Source organism: Halyomorpha halys, unplaced genomic scaffold (genome assembly GCF_000696795.3).
Source record: "Halyomorpha halys isolate HHAL.00 unplaced genomic scaffold, Hhal_1.1 Scaffold165.1, whole genome shotgun sequence".
In the NCBI taxonomy this organism is placed as follows: domain Eukaryota; kingdom Metazoa; phylum Arthropoda; class Insecta; order Hemiptera; family Pentatomidae; genus Halyomorpha; species Halyomorpha halys.
Window position 1 is genome coordinate 1,281,497 of NW_027111427.1, and position 20,283 is coordinate 1,301,779.

General features: G+C 28.3%; 1 protein-coding gene across 2 annotated transcripts in view; it reads right to left on the reverse strand.

Moving 5' to 3' along the window:
* The window catches only part of LOC106678875 (protein dopey-1 homolog), a 46,364-nt gene that overhangs the window by 6,991 nt on the left and 19,090 nt on the right, over positions 1 to 20,283 (reverse strand). For both annotated transcript variants that reach the window (XM_024360664.2, XM_067049418.1), the window contains exons 15-25: positions 18,896 to 19,094; positions 18,321 to 18,598; positions 17,161 to 17,308; positions 16,892 to 17,076; positions 15,567 to 15,744; positions 14,313 to 14,428; positions 13,359 to 13,518; positions 12,196 to 12,321; positions 11,876 to 12,115; positions 11,667 to 11,784; positions 5,785 to 6,006 (exon numbers count right to left, since the gene is read on the reverse strand). In XM_024360664.2, coding sequence (XP_024216432.1) covers positions 5,785 to 6,006; positions 11,667 to 11,784; positions 11,876 to 12,115; positions 12,196 to 12,321; positions 13,359 to 13,518; positions 14,313 to 14,428; positions 15,567 to 15,744; positions 16,892 to 17,076; positions 17,161 to 17,308; positions 18,321 to 18,598; positions 18,896 to 19,094 — 1,970 coding nt within the window. The remainder of the gene's footprint in view (positions 1 to 5,784; positions 6,007 to 11,666; positions 11,785 to 11,875; positions 12,116 to 12,195; positions 12,322 to 13,358; positions 13,519 to 14,312; positions 14,429 to 15,566; positions 15,745 to 16,891; positions 17,077 to 17,160; positions 17,309 to 18,320; positions 18,599 to 18,895; positions 19,095 to 20,283) is intronic.

Consider the following 20,283-nt stretch of genomic DNA (forward strand, 5'->3'; position numbering starts at 1 on the left):
TCCAACTGCCCTCGTCCTTCCCATAATTAATTTTTCTATTGTAAATGTCCATTTACGTGAAAAAAATCCATTTAGGTGGAATTTACTTACCCTTCCTCACAAACTGCTCCATGCATTGTTTCTAAGAAAAAAATACATGGTAATTTGATAAAGAGTGGAATTCCCGCCCAATCATAAACTAAGGACATTAATGAAAAACTGAATCTGACTGTTTTTGTATTAACTTTGTCTTAATTTTTGGTAATAGTAATTTATCCATAGAACCAATACATTATGAGATATTAGAAGAAAAACATAAAACGTAACTGTTCTTATTTTACCTTCCTCACACCCAGCTTACTCTATGTCCGTCCCATCATGGCTTGTAGTATGTTCATCAGGAAACCCTCCTGAACTATATTGACAAGTTTAAAAACTTTAGGAATAATGTCCCCAAAGAAAACTAGCTACTTATACTAAACTAAAGGGAAACCTCATTGTCCTTCTACTTTACAATATATTTTATCATTGTGTATCAATCACAATTTTCAGTGGGGCAGTTTTTCATTTAAATAGTTAAAATATGCAGTAGAAATCTTCTTTTCGACCAAATATGGAATTTCATTATTTTTTCACTAGACCCTTCATATAGTTTATACATGCACATACAAATATATATAAAGTTATTCAAACGATTATTTTAGTGAAAAAATTATATAAAATTAATAGTAAAAAAAAAACATAAGAAACAATTTTAAATTGATTTTTTTTTTACAAAAAATAGTAATATATAAAGTCTTATTAGTGCTCAAACAAAAGCTAAAGTTTTAAAAAGGATGATTTTGATATTAATTTCATCATAATTAAAACAATCTTAATGTTAACTTTTATGAATAAAAAATGGCTTCAATTAGTGTATTCATATATTATTATTTTACAGTGAATTACTATTCAATGATATAATAATAAACACAATGCATGGGTTAATAGTTATACTTTTAGATTAATTAAGCAATAAGCAGATTATATTTTTTTTTAAAAAGTGATATTTTTAAGATTATAATATGTTTGAGTTACTGTAATAATGCACTCAGAGGCAAAGAAAGTGGCTACTCTATTTTCAAGATAATGGCCAGCTTTTCATTATGAATGTTAAATGCTTCAATTCCAACATTGGGAACGACCATCAGGTAGTCCATATCTACACCTATTCAGCATCTATGAGTGACGAGACTACAAGATAATTAGAGAAACTCCAACTTTATCAGAATTATTTCAAAAATTATAAGTTTGTTGTTCAGTAGGATGAATATGAAAAAGAAATTCATTCCAAGGATTTCTTTAAAACCTTTAAGGTCAATTCTACATCAAATGCAAGGAGTAGTGGACACAAAGAAGGAAGTATCTTCTATTAAAAATCTAAATTTTAGCTCAAAAAACAATAAAGTTTGTTTTAATTACAGATTTTTAAATTTGAATTGTATAGCTAATCTATTTATATGACCTTTGTAATATGTTGTAAATTTGTTTTGAACATATTTATAACATAAGAATTAATATAAGAACAAGATGCAAACATTAAAAAACATAATAAGACATAAGGATATGCATAGAAAGTTGTATAAAAGATTATAAATAAAAAACTGATAAAATAAAAGGAATGTAATAAACTAAAAGAGTATAAATATAAATCACAAGAATGCCAACTAATAATAACTATTGAAATGAGTCATAGAATTGAAAATGAACAACTGTAATTGTTATTAGTTAATAATCTATTAATTTAAATTTATATCTTTTTAGTTTATTACATTCCTTTTCGTAAAAATAATCTTTTGTACAACTTATCATATACTAAAATAGATAAATATGTTTTTCTATTGCCTAATGTACCTTTCTTGAATGTACCTGGACCATCATTCAACAATTAATTACATACAGTAAACTATTAACCTTCCACAAATATATTTAAAACTATGAAGTTCTTGTTAATATAAAGACTAAACATTGTATTAGGTTTTAAAATTCAAGTTAATTAAGTGAAGTAGTGAGTATATTTTTATACCATTCTTTATTTATTTTTTATCAATTTTTTATAATTATGTACATAATTAATTTTTTTAAAAAATTATTTGCTGTAACAGGTCTTTTTGGTCAGAAATAGTTGTCTTATAAATAGTTTTAATATATCTTTGTTCGAGAATAAATCTTTTTTTTCTGTTCTTTCCATTTTAATATAAACCAAAACAAAAGCGGCATAAATATGAAATGTCAGTTCCAGATATGAAATCAATAAAATATGAGTGAAAGAAAAAATACAATTCAATAATTAGTAAATGAAGTATCACAGTAGTCTTAATTAACCCAGTCAATGAGGACTGCAATTACCTCGGATAAGCAAATTATCAGATAACAGAGATGAACAGTAATAAGAGGCTTAAGAAAAGAAAATTAGAGAATACAATAAAATTATGAAAACATTAGTATCACTGTATTTTTACACTAAGTTACAAAATAAAGAAATTATAAAAAATAAAATAAAGTAATAGTACAACACATAAGTACAAACCTTTAAAACACTCAAAAATTAAATATTTTTCAAAAACTTCTAAAGTCTTCAGCAAATAATTATCATATTTACAGAAAAGTAAAGAATAGAGTGGTTTTAAGGGGTATAGGCATGGATAATAGAATTAATTCAATTCTTCGTAAATTAGGATGTAACTCACACACTCAAAAACTAGTGAAGAGGTAAATTATGTTCTGATTAATGTATGACTGTTACCGACAGAATATGATCATGATTTGCACCAAATTCTTAATTTTTTTCCCCTTAATTTAAACTCAGATGATACAGAAGCTTGGATAATTAAGACTCTACTGCAATTTAATATTAAAGTTTGGAAAAAGAGTTACTACATTACAAACTAAATGTTTGTTTTAAGGTCAAGCCCCAAGGTTTACACATTGTATTATTTCAGTGCCAGTGTGAGGCCAATCAGTAATTAATACCACTTTTCAAGATCATTGGCTATTTTCTAAACAGCACTGTAAAAACTCAGTGAACAACCTGATGATGTGATACTAAATGCTTTCAAAAATTCATATCCTATCAGACTTTCAGGTTTTGGGAGAGGGGTTTGGATTTGGAAGAGCTTAAAAAGCTCATATAATGGAAGAATTACATAGAATCCAAGTAATATATTTAATCAATGTAATATAATTTAATCAGCTAATGAAATTATATTATACTCATTCATGTTTTATTAAGCTTATCCTGAATAATTGATATTTCACTAGATACAACCAAATAATATTATGTATAATAATAGATAAATAATATTATATAATATATATTAGAGCAAAATTAGATAATCTAATCAGGATGTAGAACAAGTAAAAAAGCATGGTTACTAATTATTTTTAATGTTTAAACACAACTATCTGTAGACTCGGGCCTTTAGTTCCAACATTTTCTAGATAGGAACAATTCCACTCGACTTTGATACAAAAAGGACAGTAGCCCCTTATCTTGAAATAAGTTGGAGCAACCCAGATTCTACAACAATCTCAACATTCTGAGACTTCTTCAGAAACAGAAACCGTACGTCCATATGACAGATACTGGGCAGCAGGATGATTAAATTTTTATTTTTATTAAATTATGTAACACTGTATATTTTTATTATTAGCATTCAGTTCTGTCTAAAAATGTTTTATTTCCTAAAATTTTTTTTTTGATATTTTGAGCGTTGGTGCAATGAGAAGTTAGCTAGGGCGGGTTGCAGGTGGTCCAGTGGGATTTCTCAGTGCTACTAAACTTATTTAAAAAAAAAAAAAAGTTATCTCAAAAAATGAATTCGGAAAACGTTTTTGTTTTATTTGCCAATTTTTTTTAGAACTGAGCTACTTGCTTATTGCGGCATATTTGCTTATATTGTTTTTCATCAAATCTCAGATTAGTTTATTGGCATTCAGAATGCTTGTTGTCTTCTAATTTGAAATGTTTGATCCCGAATAAGATAAATCACTTATAGGTCTGAATTAAAACTAAGGCATAAGAACATAATTATGCCTGCAATGAAGAATTGCATCCTCCCTCCCAAGGACTGTACAGATATGACAATATAGAGGACTGCATATTCTTTTTTGATGCACTTTATTATCATGATTTTGTAAACCATTGAATTTAAACGTATATCTATTAGTTTATCAAATTCAGATATGGGTAATCATATATCAATATTCAGCCACTTTTACATTAATTAGATATACTAGTAAATTGAAGTAAAATACTTTTCCCTCTTTTAATTAAGTCTTGTGCTTGATTATGGAATGTTTAAAGGTTTTTGTTTTTTTTGAGATTTTTTCTTAACCTCAGTTTGTTTTGAAAGAAAATAGGAATATAAAAAAAAATCTTAAATTTAATTCCTCGATAACTATATCAGATAGCCAAAAATTAAAAAGGTATTGATACCATCTTTATTAATAGGTTTAGAAATCAGCAAGGGCATACCCAGGATCTAATCTAGGAGGGGGGGGGGGCAAGCCATAGTCATCCAGGTTGTGAAATTTCAGCACGGAAAAGACGAATGAAACCAAAATTTTAAGAAAATTATATATAATTATAGCAGTGCTTTATTAGTTATTATAATTATTTGCTAGAGGACAAAATTAATTTTTATTCAATTAATTTTTTTTTTTATTTGCTGCCTCCACTGAGTATGCCTACGGAAATTCGTACAATGTTCTTGAACAAAATCAAACAATAAACTACAATGGCTTTTTAACTGTTTTTAAAATTTTTAACAACAGTTATTTTTTAATGTCAATAAAACCAATGAATGAAACAAACTGGCTACGATAAATTTAACAATTAACTTTTCTTCAGAATATAACTAATAAGTGAATTAAGTTTTACAAAGCAAACACAAAACTTGTTTTAATAATAATAAAAATTCATTTATAATCAACAATCAAGATTAACAGACTAACTATTTATTTTAAATAATTTCAGTTCAATATATTAAATTGCTAATAAATCAAAATAAAAGTTAAAAGAATAATATATTTATCTTAAAGGTTGAATCTTTGTTCTAGTGGAAAAGGACATTAAAAAAAAGTATGTAGTATAGTAGATTAAATCATTAAAAAAATTATAAATTATTGTCTATATTAATTATGACTTAAACATAATTTGTTATAAATAGAATGACAGCAGGTTAATATATTTTCAATCATTAAATGAATTATTTCATAATAATGAGGAAGTACCCAATAAGTGTTAGTAGCAAACCATTCAGAGTTAGTAAGAAATATTAGAAATATTAATATTAAAAGTGATAAAAGCTGAATCACAGAGAAAAAGCCTTTTGATAAACAGTGGCAAGAAACCTATAATTAGAACAACTGAAAAAGCTCATGCAAAGAGACAGTTTTGAATGAAACATCACTGAGTGTAATATGTCATGCAAAAGAACACATATCCAAAATATTATCTATAATTGTTTGTTCAAAAAAATTGGTAAGGCATCAATCGCAAATATAAACATTCTGAAAACACGAAAGGTTATAATATAAAACGTTTAATTTGACATCTTTAAGGGAAGACAGAGATAAGGATAGAGTTAGTAAGCTTTGAATAAATAAAATGCAAGTGTTATTAAGCTAAAGTCTCCACTGGTTTTGTCCAGTTGTGGTGGGATGAGGTGTATAACCGTGGAAAATAACCTTTTTAATCCCATATCACCATTATTTTTAAATTTCTTTCTTTTTTTCCTTTTTTTTTTACTAAGTTATACTTACTTTTGGATCTCTCTGTACTTTCAAAGGAGACATTAGATTCATTTCCAATAGCCTTCATGAACCAATCATGCATAGCACTTATTTGAAGTTTTTCAGCATCATGACGGATTTTTTTAGTCACCCTTTTCAGTTTAGATTTACGATTTTTCTTGGGTTTTTCTTCCATAAAGGACTCATCAGTTATTAAAGACTCTATTTCCGTAGACTCCAGATCATCATAATCTATAGAGTAATCGGGTTCTTAATCATGCTTCGATATAATATATTATAACGATGGATAAAAATTGTATTCTAAATTTAATAATTATATAATAATATGATATAGTTAAAAAAAATATTGTTTTCAAATTTAATAAAAAAATTAACTTGACAATGATTTTAAACAGTTATCATTAATTTTTAATAGTAATTGATAATTTTTTTAAAAAAAGTTTCAACATATTGATAGTGCACATAGTAACATGTAAAACTGAACAGTTCAAAACTATTACAAGAGGATCATTAAGTTAATTTGTAGAAGAGGAAAGAGTACAGGTGTTACAACCTGATTCAATAAAATAAGAATATAAAAACGATAAAGAACATCAGCTCCAATCGAGTTAAGTTCAATCAAAACTTGCTAACATCATGGCATCCTTTCTTTATCTAAAATTATGAAAGAAAAACGAATAAATGATTATTCAGATTCAATGAAAGAAGTCACAGATTACCATGAGAAATTCTAAAGAGATTTTTAGGTATAAATAAGATAAAATGTTTTAATAAATTCATATTGAAACCTAACCTCTAATTGCAACTATTTATCTATAATAGATGTTTACCCCACAAGAGTAATACTTGGAACCCTTGACCATTTTAAAGTTTGTTTTTTTTGTTTCATATTTGTGAAGGTTCTAAGTCTCTCATAATTAAGAAATGACCTTTAGTACAATGTTCTAAGCTTAAATGTTATCCAGTCATAACATTAAAGGTCATCGTTAACAAGACAATTAATCGCCCAACAGTCACCTATGGCGAGACATGGGTCCTGACAAAGGAGATGGAGAAACGACTACACACCTAGGAAAGAAAGATACTCAGGATAATATAACAACCAGTATACTCTGAAGGAGAGTAGGAAATTAGAAAAAATTAAGATTTAATAGCATTAAATGGTCAGCCAGACATAGTAAGTGTAATAAAAAAGGGAAGGCTAAGGTGGCTCGGACATGTGTAGTGTCTGATGGAGGATCGGCTGACCTGCGCAGACTTGGGGTTATAGGATGAAGACAGTTTCCTCCGATAGATTAGCTTGGCAATCTATGATGAGGCCCATGCCCTTCAAGGGCAATAGCACCGTATAGTATAGTATAACATTAAAGTTTGATTTTTAGAATGTTATCAATGAAACTATATAATAAAAATAAAATTAAATGATATATTAAAAATAATACATAATGAACAAAAAAAAAATTGAGATTATATGAGACATATCCAAAAAGTAAGAGTACTGTTGGACTGCCCTGCTGTGTGAATTTTTTTTTTCAAAGTTGGCAAAATTGAGGGGTATTGGGGTCTCCTGAACATAACGAGCACCGAAGACCCACATCAGTACTAAAACTTGTCTCGTAGTATCTGCTTCTGTTAAATATGTCAATAAAAAATCCCTTGTCATAAGGTTCCTTCTAGCAGAAGGGAAAACTCCAACTGAAATTTTTTGGTGGCTTATTACAACCCTGAGATAAAAAGACAGTAATTACAATGGCGGCACAATGGATCCCCATCTGCCAACCTCAAATAATAAATTCAAAATCTCAACAGCAGCCAAAAGCACTGTGTTTTGGAACAGAAAATTATCTAAATGTAACAAACCTATTTCTACAGATGGTGGGGGAAGAGGTTAAGTTTTATTATGTGGGACTGCCACAAAATAAAAGTCCTGCAGTAACACGGTAGCTCAAAGTTAAAAGTTTAAAATTATTTTAGAATTTAAGTTAACTGAAAATGATTAATTTTTTTTTTTTTAATTTAGATGATGGCTGGATAGGTGAACAGAAATAAAACACACATTAAACAATAGTGTTTATGTATTGGATCACCACACTATAAATTTCATCAATAACAAACAATTTACTAAATTACTATTTCAATTAAATTATTACTAAATCAGACCCATAGTTTTCCATATCATTGAATAACTATTGAATTAAATAATGTTTTGGCCTACTATTTTTATTTTGTAGAGCTAAAAAGCATAATCCCAATCCCTGAAAGCGCTACCTCCTGCAACAAGGCTCGAATAAATCAAAACTAAATAAGGAAAAGCTCTAAAGCGACAATTTTGGTAGGTCTAGAAGTATGAAAAGAATCATCTGTAAAATAAAGAACAACAGGTACTAGGCGCCTTACGAAGCTTAGTTATGTTATTGCGTTATATAAGTCATATTAAAGTTCTATTGTTCAATCTAAGTTCAGAATACTATAAAAGATGATAGTGATATTACAATAATAATGATAAATTAAAATATGAGTAAAATATTTTTGTTTTATTAATATAAATATCAATTATTTATAAATAAATAACTCATTAATTAATAAATTAAAAGTTTAATTAATAAATCAGGAACTATGGTGGAATTAAATACTTTTAAAAATGGATAAATGCTAATCATACCTAACCTAAGCTTTAATTTCTACAAAAAGATCCTAATGGTTTTAAGAACTCTTAAATAACAATTACATTATGTTTATCAAGGAATCAAAAGAACTTAGCATTAACTAGACTTGCATTCTATAAATTACAAACTACGAATTTGTAAAAAAAAAATGAATAAATATAATAAAAGAGATTAAATATTAAAACTGACACCCTCAATCTTAAGTTTATATCAATCCAAAAATAGGTTTGGGAATTAATATTTTAAGATGTCTGTTTAACCTAATAATCTGACCATTTCAATAATACAATATAAAGGACATAGTATGGAGTAAAAAATTTATCTATAAATAATTAAAGAATACTAATAAGTAATCGAACTGTCAGCAATTTTTTTTTTCATTTTCAAGTTAAAAGTAAGTCCCTTTGAAAATTTAGGAATTTTAAAATGTGACATCAGATTCAAATTCAACAACCTGAGAAACCATTTAGCAGCGAGAAGAGCTCACATTCTGATTGTAATTCAAGTTCTATGATTACAATTTTTTTCATTGACTTTCAGAAATCTCAGAATTCTTCTATCAACAGGTTAAAAAATCCCAATTTCTATTTTTTCTTTTTTAAATTTGATATATATGAGAAAGTATCAAATTGAATTCTTTGAAATCAACATAGAAACCAAAAATTTATTCCTAATAATAATCAAATACTAATAGTGATTTTTAAATATGAGAACTAACAAACATGTTTGAAAAATTGAATTTTATAAATACTAATATTTAAAATCATGAAAACAGAATTTAGTATCCAGGAATTACATTTTAGAAGATTAATTTTTATCAATTATAAGTTTATACTCAAAAGTGAAATCAAAATACTTTGAATACTTTGAATACTGGATAGTAGATCAATTTACTAAGTAAAAATGCAGGTCACCATGTACACAATCAATTTTTGCATTCACATGCAACATATTATACTTTTACTAGGACATTTAATAAACTATGAAAAGCAAATTCATGCAATTAATATTTAAATGGATATACTGCTTTAAAAAAAGGTACTCTTAACAGTAAGGAGTACACTATCTCATGATACGATAAAGCAAATAAGAACATGCGATAAAATTGAACTCAATAAAAATATGTAGTATATGCAAAATTATAGAAAAAAAAAAATTGGCCAATTTTTACTAATGGAAAAATTAATTATAAAATTTTTAAGAACGAGAAGTAAAATTAACATTTGAATACACAATTCAAAATTACTGTATACTAATATTTGTATGATATAAAAAAACATTGTTCTAGGTAATATTTAATGCTTCCTCAACAATCTCTTAGCTCTATCATCATCTATTTCAATTTTATTAATTATATATTTTATTTTTAGGGGGAGGAAAGAGAGGAAGTAAAAAGTTAAATAAGATGGGTATCATTAAAGATTTTTATTATAAATTCAAAATTCAAAATATTTATTCAATATGTATTTTTGCTAGTTATGTTCTAATTTTGATAATTTTTTACTTTCACCTACTATGGAATATTTTTGTTATGCGATAGAGTGAAATTTCAAATTCGGGTAAACCACAGAAATACACATTCTGAGGTCTCCCGAGTCCAAATAACCAAGTGTCACAAATGTTCTGTGTGTGTGTTTGTCTATCCATCTGCGTGTGAACAGCCTAGCTAAAAAAACCAAAATACGCAACTGAAATTAAATAGCTAAGGCAGGTTATACCTGAATTATGAAAGAAACTTTTTCAATAAAATCAACCGACCGGAAATGTTACTTTATAGAATCGATTTATCATATTTTTTTCAATTTTCTTGTAAATCGCTGTAACCATCTGATTAAACTCAGCATGTCAATGCACAACTAAATGGTATTTAATATGATTGCATATTATCTCTTAAGTCTTATCTTCATTAAAATAGTCTGACAGGACTTAAATGACGAATTTTTGAAAAATCTTCCACTTGAGTACCTTTGATTTTGTTTGTTTAAAAAAAAAAATAAACAGTTCACATTATTACCAACACTAAACAATAGATAAACACAGAATATTAAAGAATTTTATGAATAACATAAGAAGAAAAAAGGGAAATAAGATACATTTTTCTTCTCTTTACATAAAACATGTAAACTCAATTAGATCTCGAGAAGAAAAAAAAATTGAATATATCATAATATTTCTCCTACATTCGGTAGCTAAGGAAGTAAAATTAATTATGCAAAGCAGATAGATAGAATAGAATACTTTGGAACTGTTGTAACAGATAAAGTCGTCACTATAAAGAAGGACCAAGAATATGGAAGATTCATAAAAAAAAAAAAAAAAAAAGGGATTAAGAACAAAAAAAAGTCAATTACAATAATTCCCACTCAAATGGAAATTATTCCTAAAAATAAAAATGATAAGATATACAAACCTTCCTAACAATTTCTGTCAGATAGGTAGGTATATACTTATCTACATTTCAGATTTTTATGTAAAATTTTATTATTTTTGAAATTTATACTAGAATTTGACAACACTAACCCACAAATTCCTTCTAAAAAAGAACCAAATAAAAAAAGTCATTTTCGAAATACTTGTGTTCTGAGAAAAATATGCTTATGCATGAATAAGCAAACATAGAGGATCGAATCTACTAAAACTGATATAAGACCAACGAGCTATCAACCTGAATGACAATCTATGAAAATGTCATAAAAATCGGACTAATAGTTTGATCGATTATGCACAAACATAAAATTAGACTACAGGCCGACAGTCAGAGACGGACTTTAAAACGTAAAATGCAAGTAAAATCTATTCATTCTGTGGACATAAAGTTTATTTCTTTTCCTGGATGAATACAAAACTTATCCCTACCTTCAGTTGTGAGGAAGCAAAAAAAAAAATAAATAATAATATCCTAAGTTACATATCATAAATTCCATTGAATTTGCAAGATTAATCTGACAGAAAACTTAAGTTAGAAATGTACCTTTTATCGTCCTTAAATTTTTACTAACAATATTATAATAAAAAATAAAAATATTAAATTGTATCTCTAAAGTTTTTTTTTTCTATGTTTTTGCAAAATACAAACAACATTTAACTTAACTTTCAGGTTAGCTTAATGAAAATATAATGATGAGACAACACTTCTAATGCACATCATCAATACTTAATTTAAAAAAATAAAATAAAATAGTTTAAAGAAAAACATTACAATGAAAAAAAAACCTCCATACTTACATTTGTCTTCTCTATCTGGGGTAACAGGAGGTTCCTCTTCACGGACAGCTAAGTTTCTCCTAAGCCAAGTTGTTTGCTCTAAGCAAGCACCGGCAACAGTTATACATGATTCAACCATCTACAAAAAAAAAAAAAAAGAAGAAAAAAATCAAAAATTAGTACAAATAAGCAGCAATCAGAAAATGTGCAAAATTAGATGATTTACTAACTTTTACTGTTATATCTTGGATATCTTTAAGATCCTTTTTATCAGTGAAAGTTGGACATTTCTCGACAAACTGACTCAGAGCACCAAGTAACAGGAATTGTGCCGGAGGGCTAAGACTAGGTGATTCCTTTAGCAACTGGAGGAAGCTTGGCCAACTGTCACATAAGCTTCCTGCTGCCACAAACTGAGTATAGTTGACAAATAATTCTAATGCACTCACTTCTACACTAACAGCAATTTCCTGAAGCAGATATCATTAGGTAGAAACATGTCTTTGATTCATAATAATATAAAAAAAAAAAATTCTCATCATCACAATACCTGGTCCATAGCGGGTTGCTTTACAATTTGACTAAGAGTTTGAACTATTAAATCGATAGGCATAGCTTTGATACCAGTTAACAGCTGTACAAGAACTTTTTGATCATCACTTGCATTTGGAATAACCTAAAAAATATTTGAAAAAAATGAAATTTGTAAACAATTTTATATTTTGTTAAATAAAATAATTTATGTATGTATATATATATATATATATATATATATATATATAGACACACACAGTGTAGGGCTGTCGTGCTGTGTGAATTTTTTTCTCAAAAGCTGGCAACACTGGGTAGTAGGGGTCTCCTGAATAAAATGAGCAACCAAGTCAGTAACAAAACTTGTCTCGCAATGTCTGTTTCTACAAAATATGTCAATAAAGAATCCCACCAGGTGCAAAGTGAGTGATGTCATAAGGTCACTTATAGCATAAAGGAAAACTCTGACAAATTTTTAGGTGGCTTATTACAGCCCTACAAAAAGACAGTGATTACAGTGGCAAAACACTGGATCCCCAACTACCAACCTCAATTTCAGCCAAAAACATCGAGGCATCTGTGTTTTGAGACAGACAATTATCTTAACGTAAACAACCTATTCTAACCATTGTGGAGGGGGGTGTCACGTTTTCATTATGTGGGACTGCCACAAAATAAAAGAAAACCTCACAGCCTGGATTTGAACTGGCACTGCTGCAGTAAGGAGGTAGCAAAAGTTGATAATTTAACTCCCTTGGCCACAAACAGGCCCAGCCTGCGATTGGCTTTTATGAAAACCTGAGACTTTTAAAAATGAAAAAAAAAAAAATTTTGATAGAGCAGTCCTATTCTCCCTATTATGAAAAAATATAAATTAATAAAGTGAATAATATCAACTTTCTACCACATAGAAATAGCAATATTTAATTAATCAAAATTAACAATGAAGCTTGAACATCAGGATGGAAATTAGGTATTGGCCATCTCTAACAAAATGGGATACTGGGTTCAAGGAACATGTGTTGAAATTTACATTACCTTTGATATTGAAAGGAATAATTTCTAATTTATTTTATCTATAGATAACATTTCATTCAATACAAAAATATATTTATAGAAATAAAACCTTTTTACTCTAAAGAAACTTATATATAATCACAATATGATGAGAAAAAATCTTACAGTATAAGTATTGGGTGTAATTGGAACTCTTCTCTCCCTCCAAACAACAGCCATAGCCGCAAGAAAGCTGGTCGAGTGATGAACAGCAATAGGACTTAAAAAGTCCAAAATTTGTTGTTTCACAATACGTCCGCTACCCACTTCACAATTTTCACCTTCCCTGTTAAATAAAATTTGACTATTATTAAAGAAGAAGAATAAGAATAGATTTCTTAAAGAAAGTACAGGTATAAGGATAATGGAATAAGAGCAATATTAATTGTTCAAAACAAATAAGTATGCTACAATCCAGAAGATAGAAAAAGGGAGGAGAAGAGGCTGCATCAGGGAAAGAAGTGCAGAACCACCAGACAACAAAGATCTTGAGGTAGCCTTAGAGAAGATTAAAAACCATAATGAGACTGGATGTGCAAACCTCAAACATGCAAACTGGTCACACCAACAGACAATGTGGTATTTTGTTTTATTCCCAGTTTTACAGAATCTGAACATAGGTGGATCCTATAAGCTTTAGATTGAACATATGTTGTTAAGTTTACAGTGACCAGATCAGATCCCTATGAGAGTGACCCCTGTCCAATTGAAACAATGTTTCACTTCGGTTGTTACAGGGTCCGTCCAGGAATAGCTTAGAATGTAGCTATGTTTTATTTAGTCAACATAGTTTAGCTTTGAAGCTATAGGTTGCCTTTATTCTATTTGCATAGCTAAGGCTTATACCACACATGGGTTCCTGAGTCACAGGAGTGTTCTTAGAACCATACTGTGATAACCGGTCAGTATTCTCATTCTCAGGTATACCACAGTATCCCAGCACCTATTAATATGGGTACACGCACTGTTAACTTTAATGTGACATGGGAGTTAGTTTTCATTCCAGTCTTAACTTATTATGACTAGACGGAAATATCATTATAGATACCAAGCAAATAACGAAAAAAAAACTAAACTTACGCTTCTTTTCGATTAATGAGAGCTTGCCAGAGCACAGATGAACTAGCTATCACTCTGGGCAAATGGCCCAATACTGATTTCCTGGCCATAATCAATGATTCATCATTCACTTCAGCCTGTAATTAATAAAACAAATTAAAAATTACTTTCAATTATAGTTGTTAATCATAATTTAAATAAAAGCAACTCATTAGCCTTTGTTTTTTTTTTTTAAATGAAATTAATGTATCCTGTTGAATCATGAAATGTCAGAAACAACACGATGATGTCTTGGGTGAATCTTATCGAAGAAGTGAAAATTTAAAAACTCAATTCTACAATTTTAATTTAGGAATCTATGTTGCAGTTTAAAATTTTTCTTATTATATTTCAAGATTTATTTATGCAAGTTGTTCTCAACCCACAAAAATCTGCAGCAAATTAAGTCAGAAATTAAAAGGTCTAAAATCCCAGGTAGTCCCTCTCAAAAGTGGAAAGATGCTTTATTAAAGAAAAATACTGGAAAACAGTAACAAGTAATACCTAAGTCATACAAGAAATTAAAAAACAGACAAATATTTTGATTTATTGATAAGTACTTCATTAATTTGTTGTATGGTGTAAAAAATTGATTATGGATTTTAAAATGTCCCTAAAGCTCATTCGTGAGATCTGTCATAATACATAGGCTGCTAAATTATTTTTATCATATTGTAAAAATAATTACTTTAACTTTTTTAAGAAACTTTAATTAAAAAACTGCAGTCATCAAACATATTAGGCTCCATTCATTTAATGAATATTGCTTTAAAAATCTCATTGATTTGACTAATTTTTTTACTTGTGCTGTCGCACTTCCCAGCAGACCATCTGTTGAGAACAACTAGATCCATGCAGTACCTAACTTAAGTATGTTGGTTTCTTTTTGAGATATGTATATTCAAGTTATAAATTGATTTCTTATTATAGTAGTCGATTGTCCTGCACCCAATTTATTTCTCTAAGAATTATTTTTAAAATAGAGTGTCAACTCATATTTGGGCAAATACGGTATTTCTGCATAAAGTTTTATGAGGCATTGATTTTAAAGATGCCAAAAACAGCACAACAGAGAGCAGATAAGTAAGAACAGTAAACTGATCTAGAGTTTGGTAATAATTAAATTATATGAAAAGTAATTTCTGAGACATATTTCCTCCTAACAACAAAACCAATCAATGCCCACAAAATTACAAGTAACTTCATTATTAGAACAAAATAACTGATTTTACTTACACTTAAACTCACAACAGGACTAGGAATAATAAGGTTAGTCAGATTGTTGAATATCTGAGAAGAACAAGATCCAGGAAAAGAGACAAGAGGTTGATTTTTAAATGCTGAATCAAGAAGACAAAAATGACACAGGACAGTCATGGCTTCAACCTGGGTTATTCCGTAATCGGGTGGAAAGCTGAAAGAGAATAGAAAATTATTAACTATTGATTATAATTGTTTTATTTAATATACAAAAAAGAGGTAACAATAAAATAATATTTGGGACGGAAATGGAAAACTGAGTAAGTGAAAAGCATTTATTTTTCTGAACAATCTTCTGAAGTTCTAAATTACTCCTCAAGTCCTCTACCTTTGTAGCTTTCTTGTTTAATATTAATTCTTTAATATGGCTGATTTTATATCATACTAGCATAATCAAGTCTAATCAGTTACTGGGAATGTCTTACTTTTTTCTTGCTCAACCATTATGTCCAGTAAAAGTGATTGAAAAAAAAAAAAAACCTGGGCTCAATAGTAATCATCGAGTTTCTTTCTGCCTTCAAAATCAAAACAGAGTATTAAATTTATACTTTGAAAAAGATATATGGAACCAACTTGGTACCTAACCTATCTGCACAATCCCTGCATAATCCGTGAAAATTTCAGCAAAATCAGATTAACAGTTTGATGGGTTATATGTGAGTACAAATTTGACAACAGACAGACACTACCAAATATGTTCCTTGATGTCATGTCGAAAATGTTAAAATGAGAAAATTTTCAATTCTGATGACATAAATTTATGAAATCCCTCGATAAACACAAACCTTCTCTGACTTCCATATTAAGGAAACAAAAAGGATCAAGTTGATAATAAAATAAAAGGAAAAAATTTGGTTTTGTCTGTCCCTAGTCAAATTGGTACTCACATATAATCCATCAAACTGTTAATCTGATTTTACTGAAGTTTCCAGGGATTATATACTATAATTAGGTAGGTACCAAGTTGGTTCCATATCTTTTTTTTTTAAGTATAAATTTAATACTTAGTTTTTTTTTTATTTTGAAGGCGGAATAGAACTCGATGTGATTACTATGGATCCCAGGTTTTTTTTTCAGTCACTTTTACTGGACATAATGGTTGAGTAAGAAATGGTAAGAGATACCCAGTAACTGGATAGACTTGATTATGCTGGTACGATACAAAATCAGCCAAACTTAATTTAGTATTCATTACAAAGTAAATAAAACATGAATACAAAGATAATAAAAATTTGTAGATAATTTTTTCCTAAATAAAACAAAAAAGCTTAAGACATCCTTGACAATCAATGTTCACTTACCAAATACTACTTTTTCCAGCATAACATTGAGAAAGTTCTTCTACATTGCTACATATCTGCTTAAGTACAGTTGTTACAACTTTGGTCAATGCATTTCCTAGACAAGGCAAAGATGAAGCAACAAATGAAGTCCAGAACGAATGAGTGTGCCTAGAATAGGGTTGCATTTCCAATGCTCTGGAAACCTATAAATAAATTATAACCACAGATTAATAAATCAAAACATAAAAACACAAACTGTCGTCGGAAGATGAATATATTTTTCTTACAATAGCCAAGAACATGGGCTGTTCCGGGATCAACCTTCCATTAATATAGCGAAAATCAGAAAGAGAATCAGCGCTTCTATCACCAGTTGAAGTTTCAGTTCGATGGAAGCTTATTTCCCTTTCCAAAATCAATAATGACAAAAGGAATCTACCAGTGATAGAAAAAAAAAAAATTAAAATTTGTAAAAAATTTTATGACTTATTTTCTATAAACTAGTGTTATGTATTGGGCCAACTGATATGGACGGAGGATTTATACAATTATTTTAACAAAATAGAATATTGGTAAGGTGTGGGGTACCTGTGATAATCAAGGCAAATGTAAACTGATTTATAATAAGGTGAATACGATAGGTATATCTGCAATTTACTCACCATAAATCCAACATCTGAAGGCCCAAACCTTGACGAAAGAAATGAATCGTGAGAGAATATATTTTATGTTAGAAGCGCATATATGGAATTTCTCTTTATAGCTTTATTAACTACAGCTCCAAGAGATAAAGATGTAAAATTTCCAAAGCAAAGTTTTGAGCCAACAAATATTTTAATTATGAGAAAAGAAGCAGAAAATCCTAGGGGTATTGAATTTAAAAAATAGGGGGGAAATAAAATGGGTGCAGGTAGGGTTGAGAGCAGAGCTAGAAGTACAGGAGTTACTGAGAGGCTAAATGCATAACTTAAGTGAAAATAGAAGTACAGGTTGGTTCCCAGCAGAGACTAATAGTAAATGGAAAATACTAAAAATGATATTTCTGAATGACCATGCACTGATCCCAAAAAATGGAATAGTTCAGAAACAAAGTAAAAAGTTACTAATAAAGTTTTTGATTTCGATTGTAATTGATATTGAGGCATCTAATTTAATGTTTATTCAACCTTTATGTTTACACTACTTGAAAAGTTGTTTGGAAAAAATCCCATAGCTACCTACTAATTACATACCCTTACATTATATATTGAGAATAATTTAATGAGCCAGCCACAAGATAAAATTAACCTTCTGGATTGAGCATTGTTGAATGTTGCTCCAACATACACAGCCACCAGAGTTTAAAATTTTTTTTTATAAAAAAAATATGATTAAATTAAGTCAATTATTACATTGATATAATTTATAGATTACTAAACTCAATAAATATAAGCTGATGCTATGATACCTCATTAATTGTATTTGAAGAGTCTCAGAATGCATTGGAAGCCTTTGACAATTAACATCAAAACCGTCATTAAATTTAAGAACTTGATGAGAGAGTTGCCCACTTTCTGTTCTCACAGGTGTCAAACTGGTAAGCACGCAATGTAGAACAATTTTATACAATTTCAATCGTGTAAACATATCTGCAAGATAATATGATAAACTCCTGCCATTTGCTTTCACAAAAGTTATCATTTCACTGCATACCAATCTTAAGATATCAGTTGCACAAATTTGAACCTAAAAATGAAATATGATAAATTTTTGTAAATAACTTAATGTATAATTTATATTATATACTTAGTTAAATATAATTTACAATGATATTTAGCATTAAAAATCTAAACTTTAAAAATTATAAAACTGAAAACAATTTAGAAATGAAATTTAGATTTATAAAATATAGTTTTATATTTGAAAGCATTACCTAACAAATATGCAAAAAATCAATCTAAGATGTGATTTTTTAGTTAGATATTAAAAAAAAAAAAATTGAAACATATCCTTAAAAGATACTTTTAAAAACCGAAAACTTACTTTTTTGTTGCCTTCAATATCTTTCTGCGTTATATTATGTTGCTCTAGATGATAAAAACTACGGATGAAATATAAACAAGTCTTCATAATAACTTCAAGGTACATAGCAGTTCGAATGTTTCCACCATCTAAATCTCCGTAAAAACCTCGACCAAATAATGATTTTCTATGCCTCGCTAGTGCATTTAGAATAGGTGACCTAGAGAAATTTTAATTATGTTAATCATAATTATAGTAAAGAAGATATAAAAAGAAAATAATAAAGCAGTGCCGTGCCTTTAATGTATTAAGGGAATACATATAAATAAATCTTTAACTTTTATATTTATAATTTTGACTTCTTCATTAATCGAACTAAAAATTTTTAAGAATAAATATTTTTCAACTACCAATGACATCTATGGAAAATAAAATGCAGTATTCCAGATTAGATGATGAAAATAACAAAACTTACTTAAACATATTTAAAAAATAAAAAATTAAAGAGATGAGTGAATGAAGATGTTAAGTAACAAACATATCACAAAGTTAACATCAAAATCTCAAAACTATAGTCTAAAATATATGTGTATACAATGTAGTTTGGAGGTTTCGGAGTTAGTGTCACGATATGAATCCTGGAAAAATTTAATTTAATGATTTAAAATTCCTATTTTAGGCAGAGAAACTCAATTTACAATTTCTGAAAACTACATTACAAAGTAAAATAAACAATTTGCTATGTAAAAACAAGTGATAAAATTTTTTTCAAGCAAAAATCTATCTTTCTAAAAGTTATGTCTTCAATAATTTTTAAAACACATAGAAATGACTAATGACAAAATTTTCCAATTTAACCTTCATTATTAATAAAGAATAGATTCTTAAATATTTGGTACTTTGAAATAGTGCAATGATAGTTAATGAGAAATAGCAAAAATCAATATTAATAATTTAATTATGAAATCTAAAAGTATATAAGAATGTAAAATTGACCCAAAAAGTAGACTAGGCGTAACATAAATTTAAGAATGATAGAGAAAATTTTGTTTTTCTCAAATGAGATATAAAGATAAGGTAATAGGCAGTTTTACCTCATTTTGAAACACCCTAATTAATAGTCCATGGAACCTGAATCTATTAGTGAGTTAGAGTATTAGTCAGCTCTCACTATTGTGAATAATAGCAGAAATTGCATTGGTAAGTTTTTACTTCTAATATTTAATATTATATCAATGCTCCAAAGTTTTTAAAAACTGATTTAAAGATTTATATGAATAACTAACTGAAATAAATTTAATATTTGAAACATGACAAACATCTTATAAAGTACAACTGGAATCAGCTGGCTAAATTCTAAATAAAAAATGAATGAAAAGAAAACATAAAGAACTACATTATTCTAATAA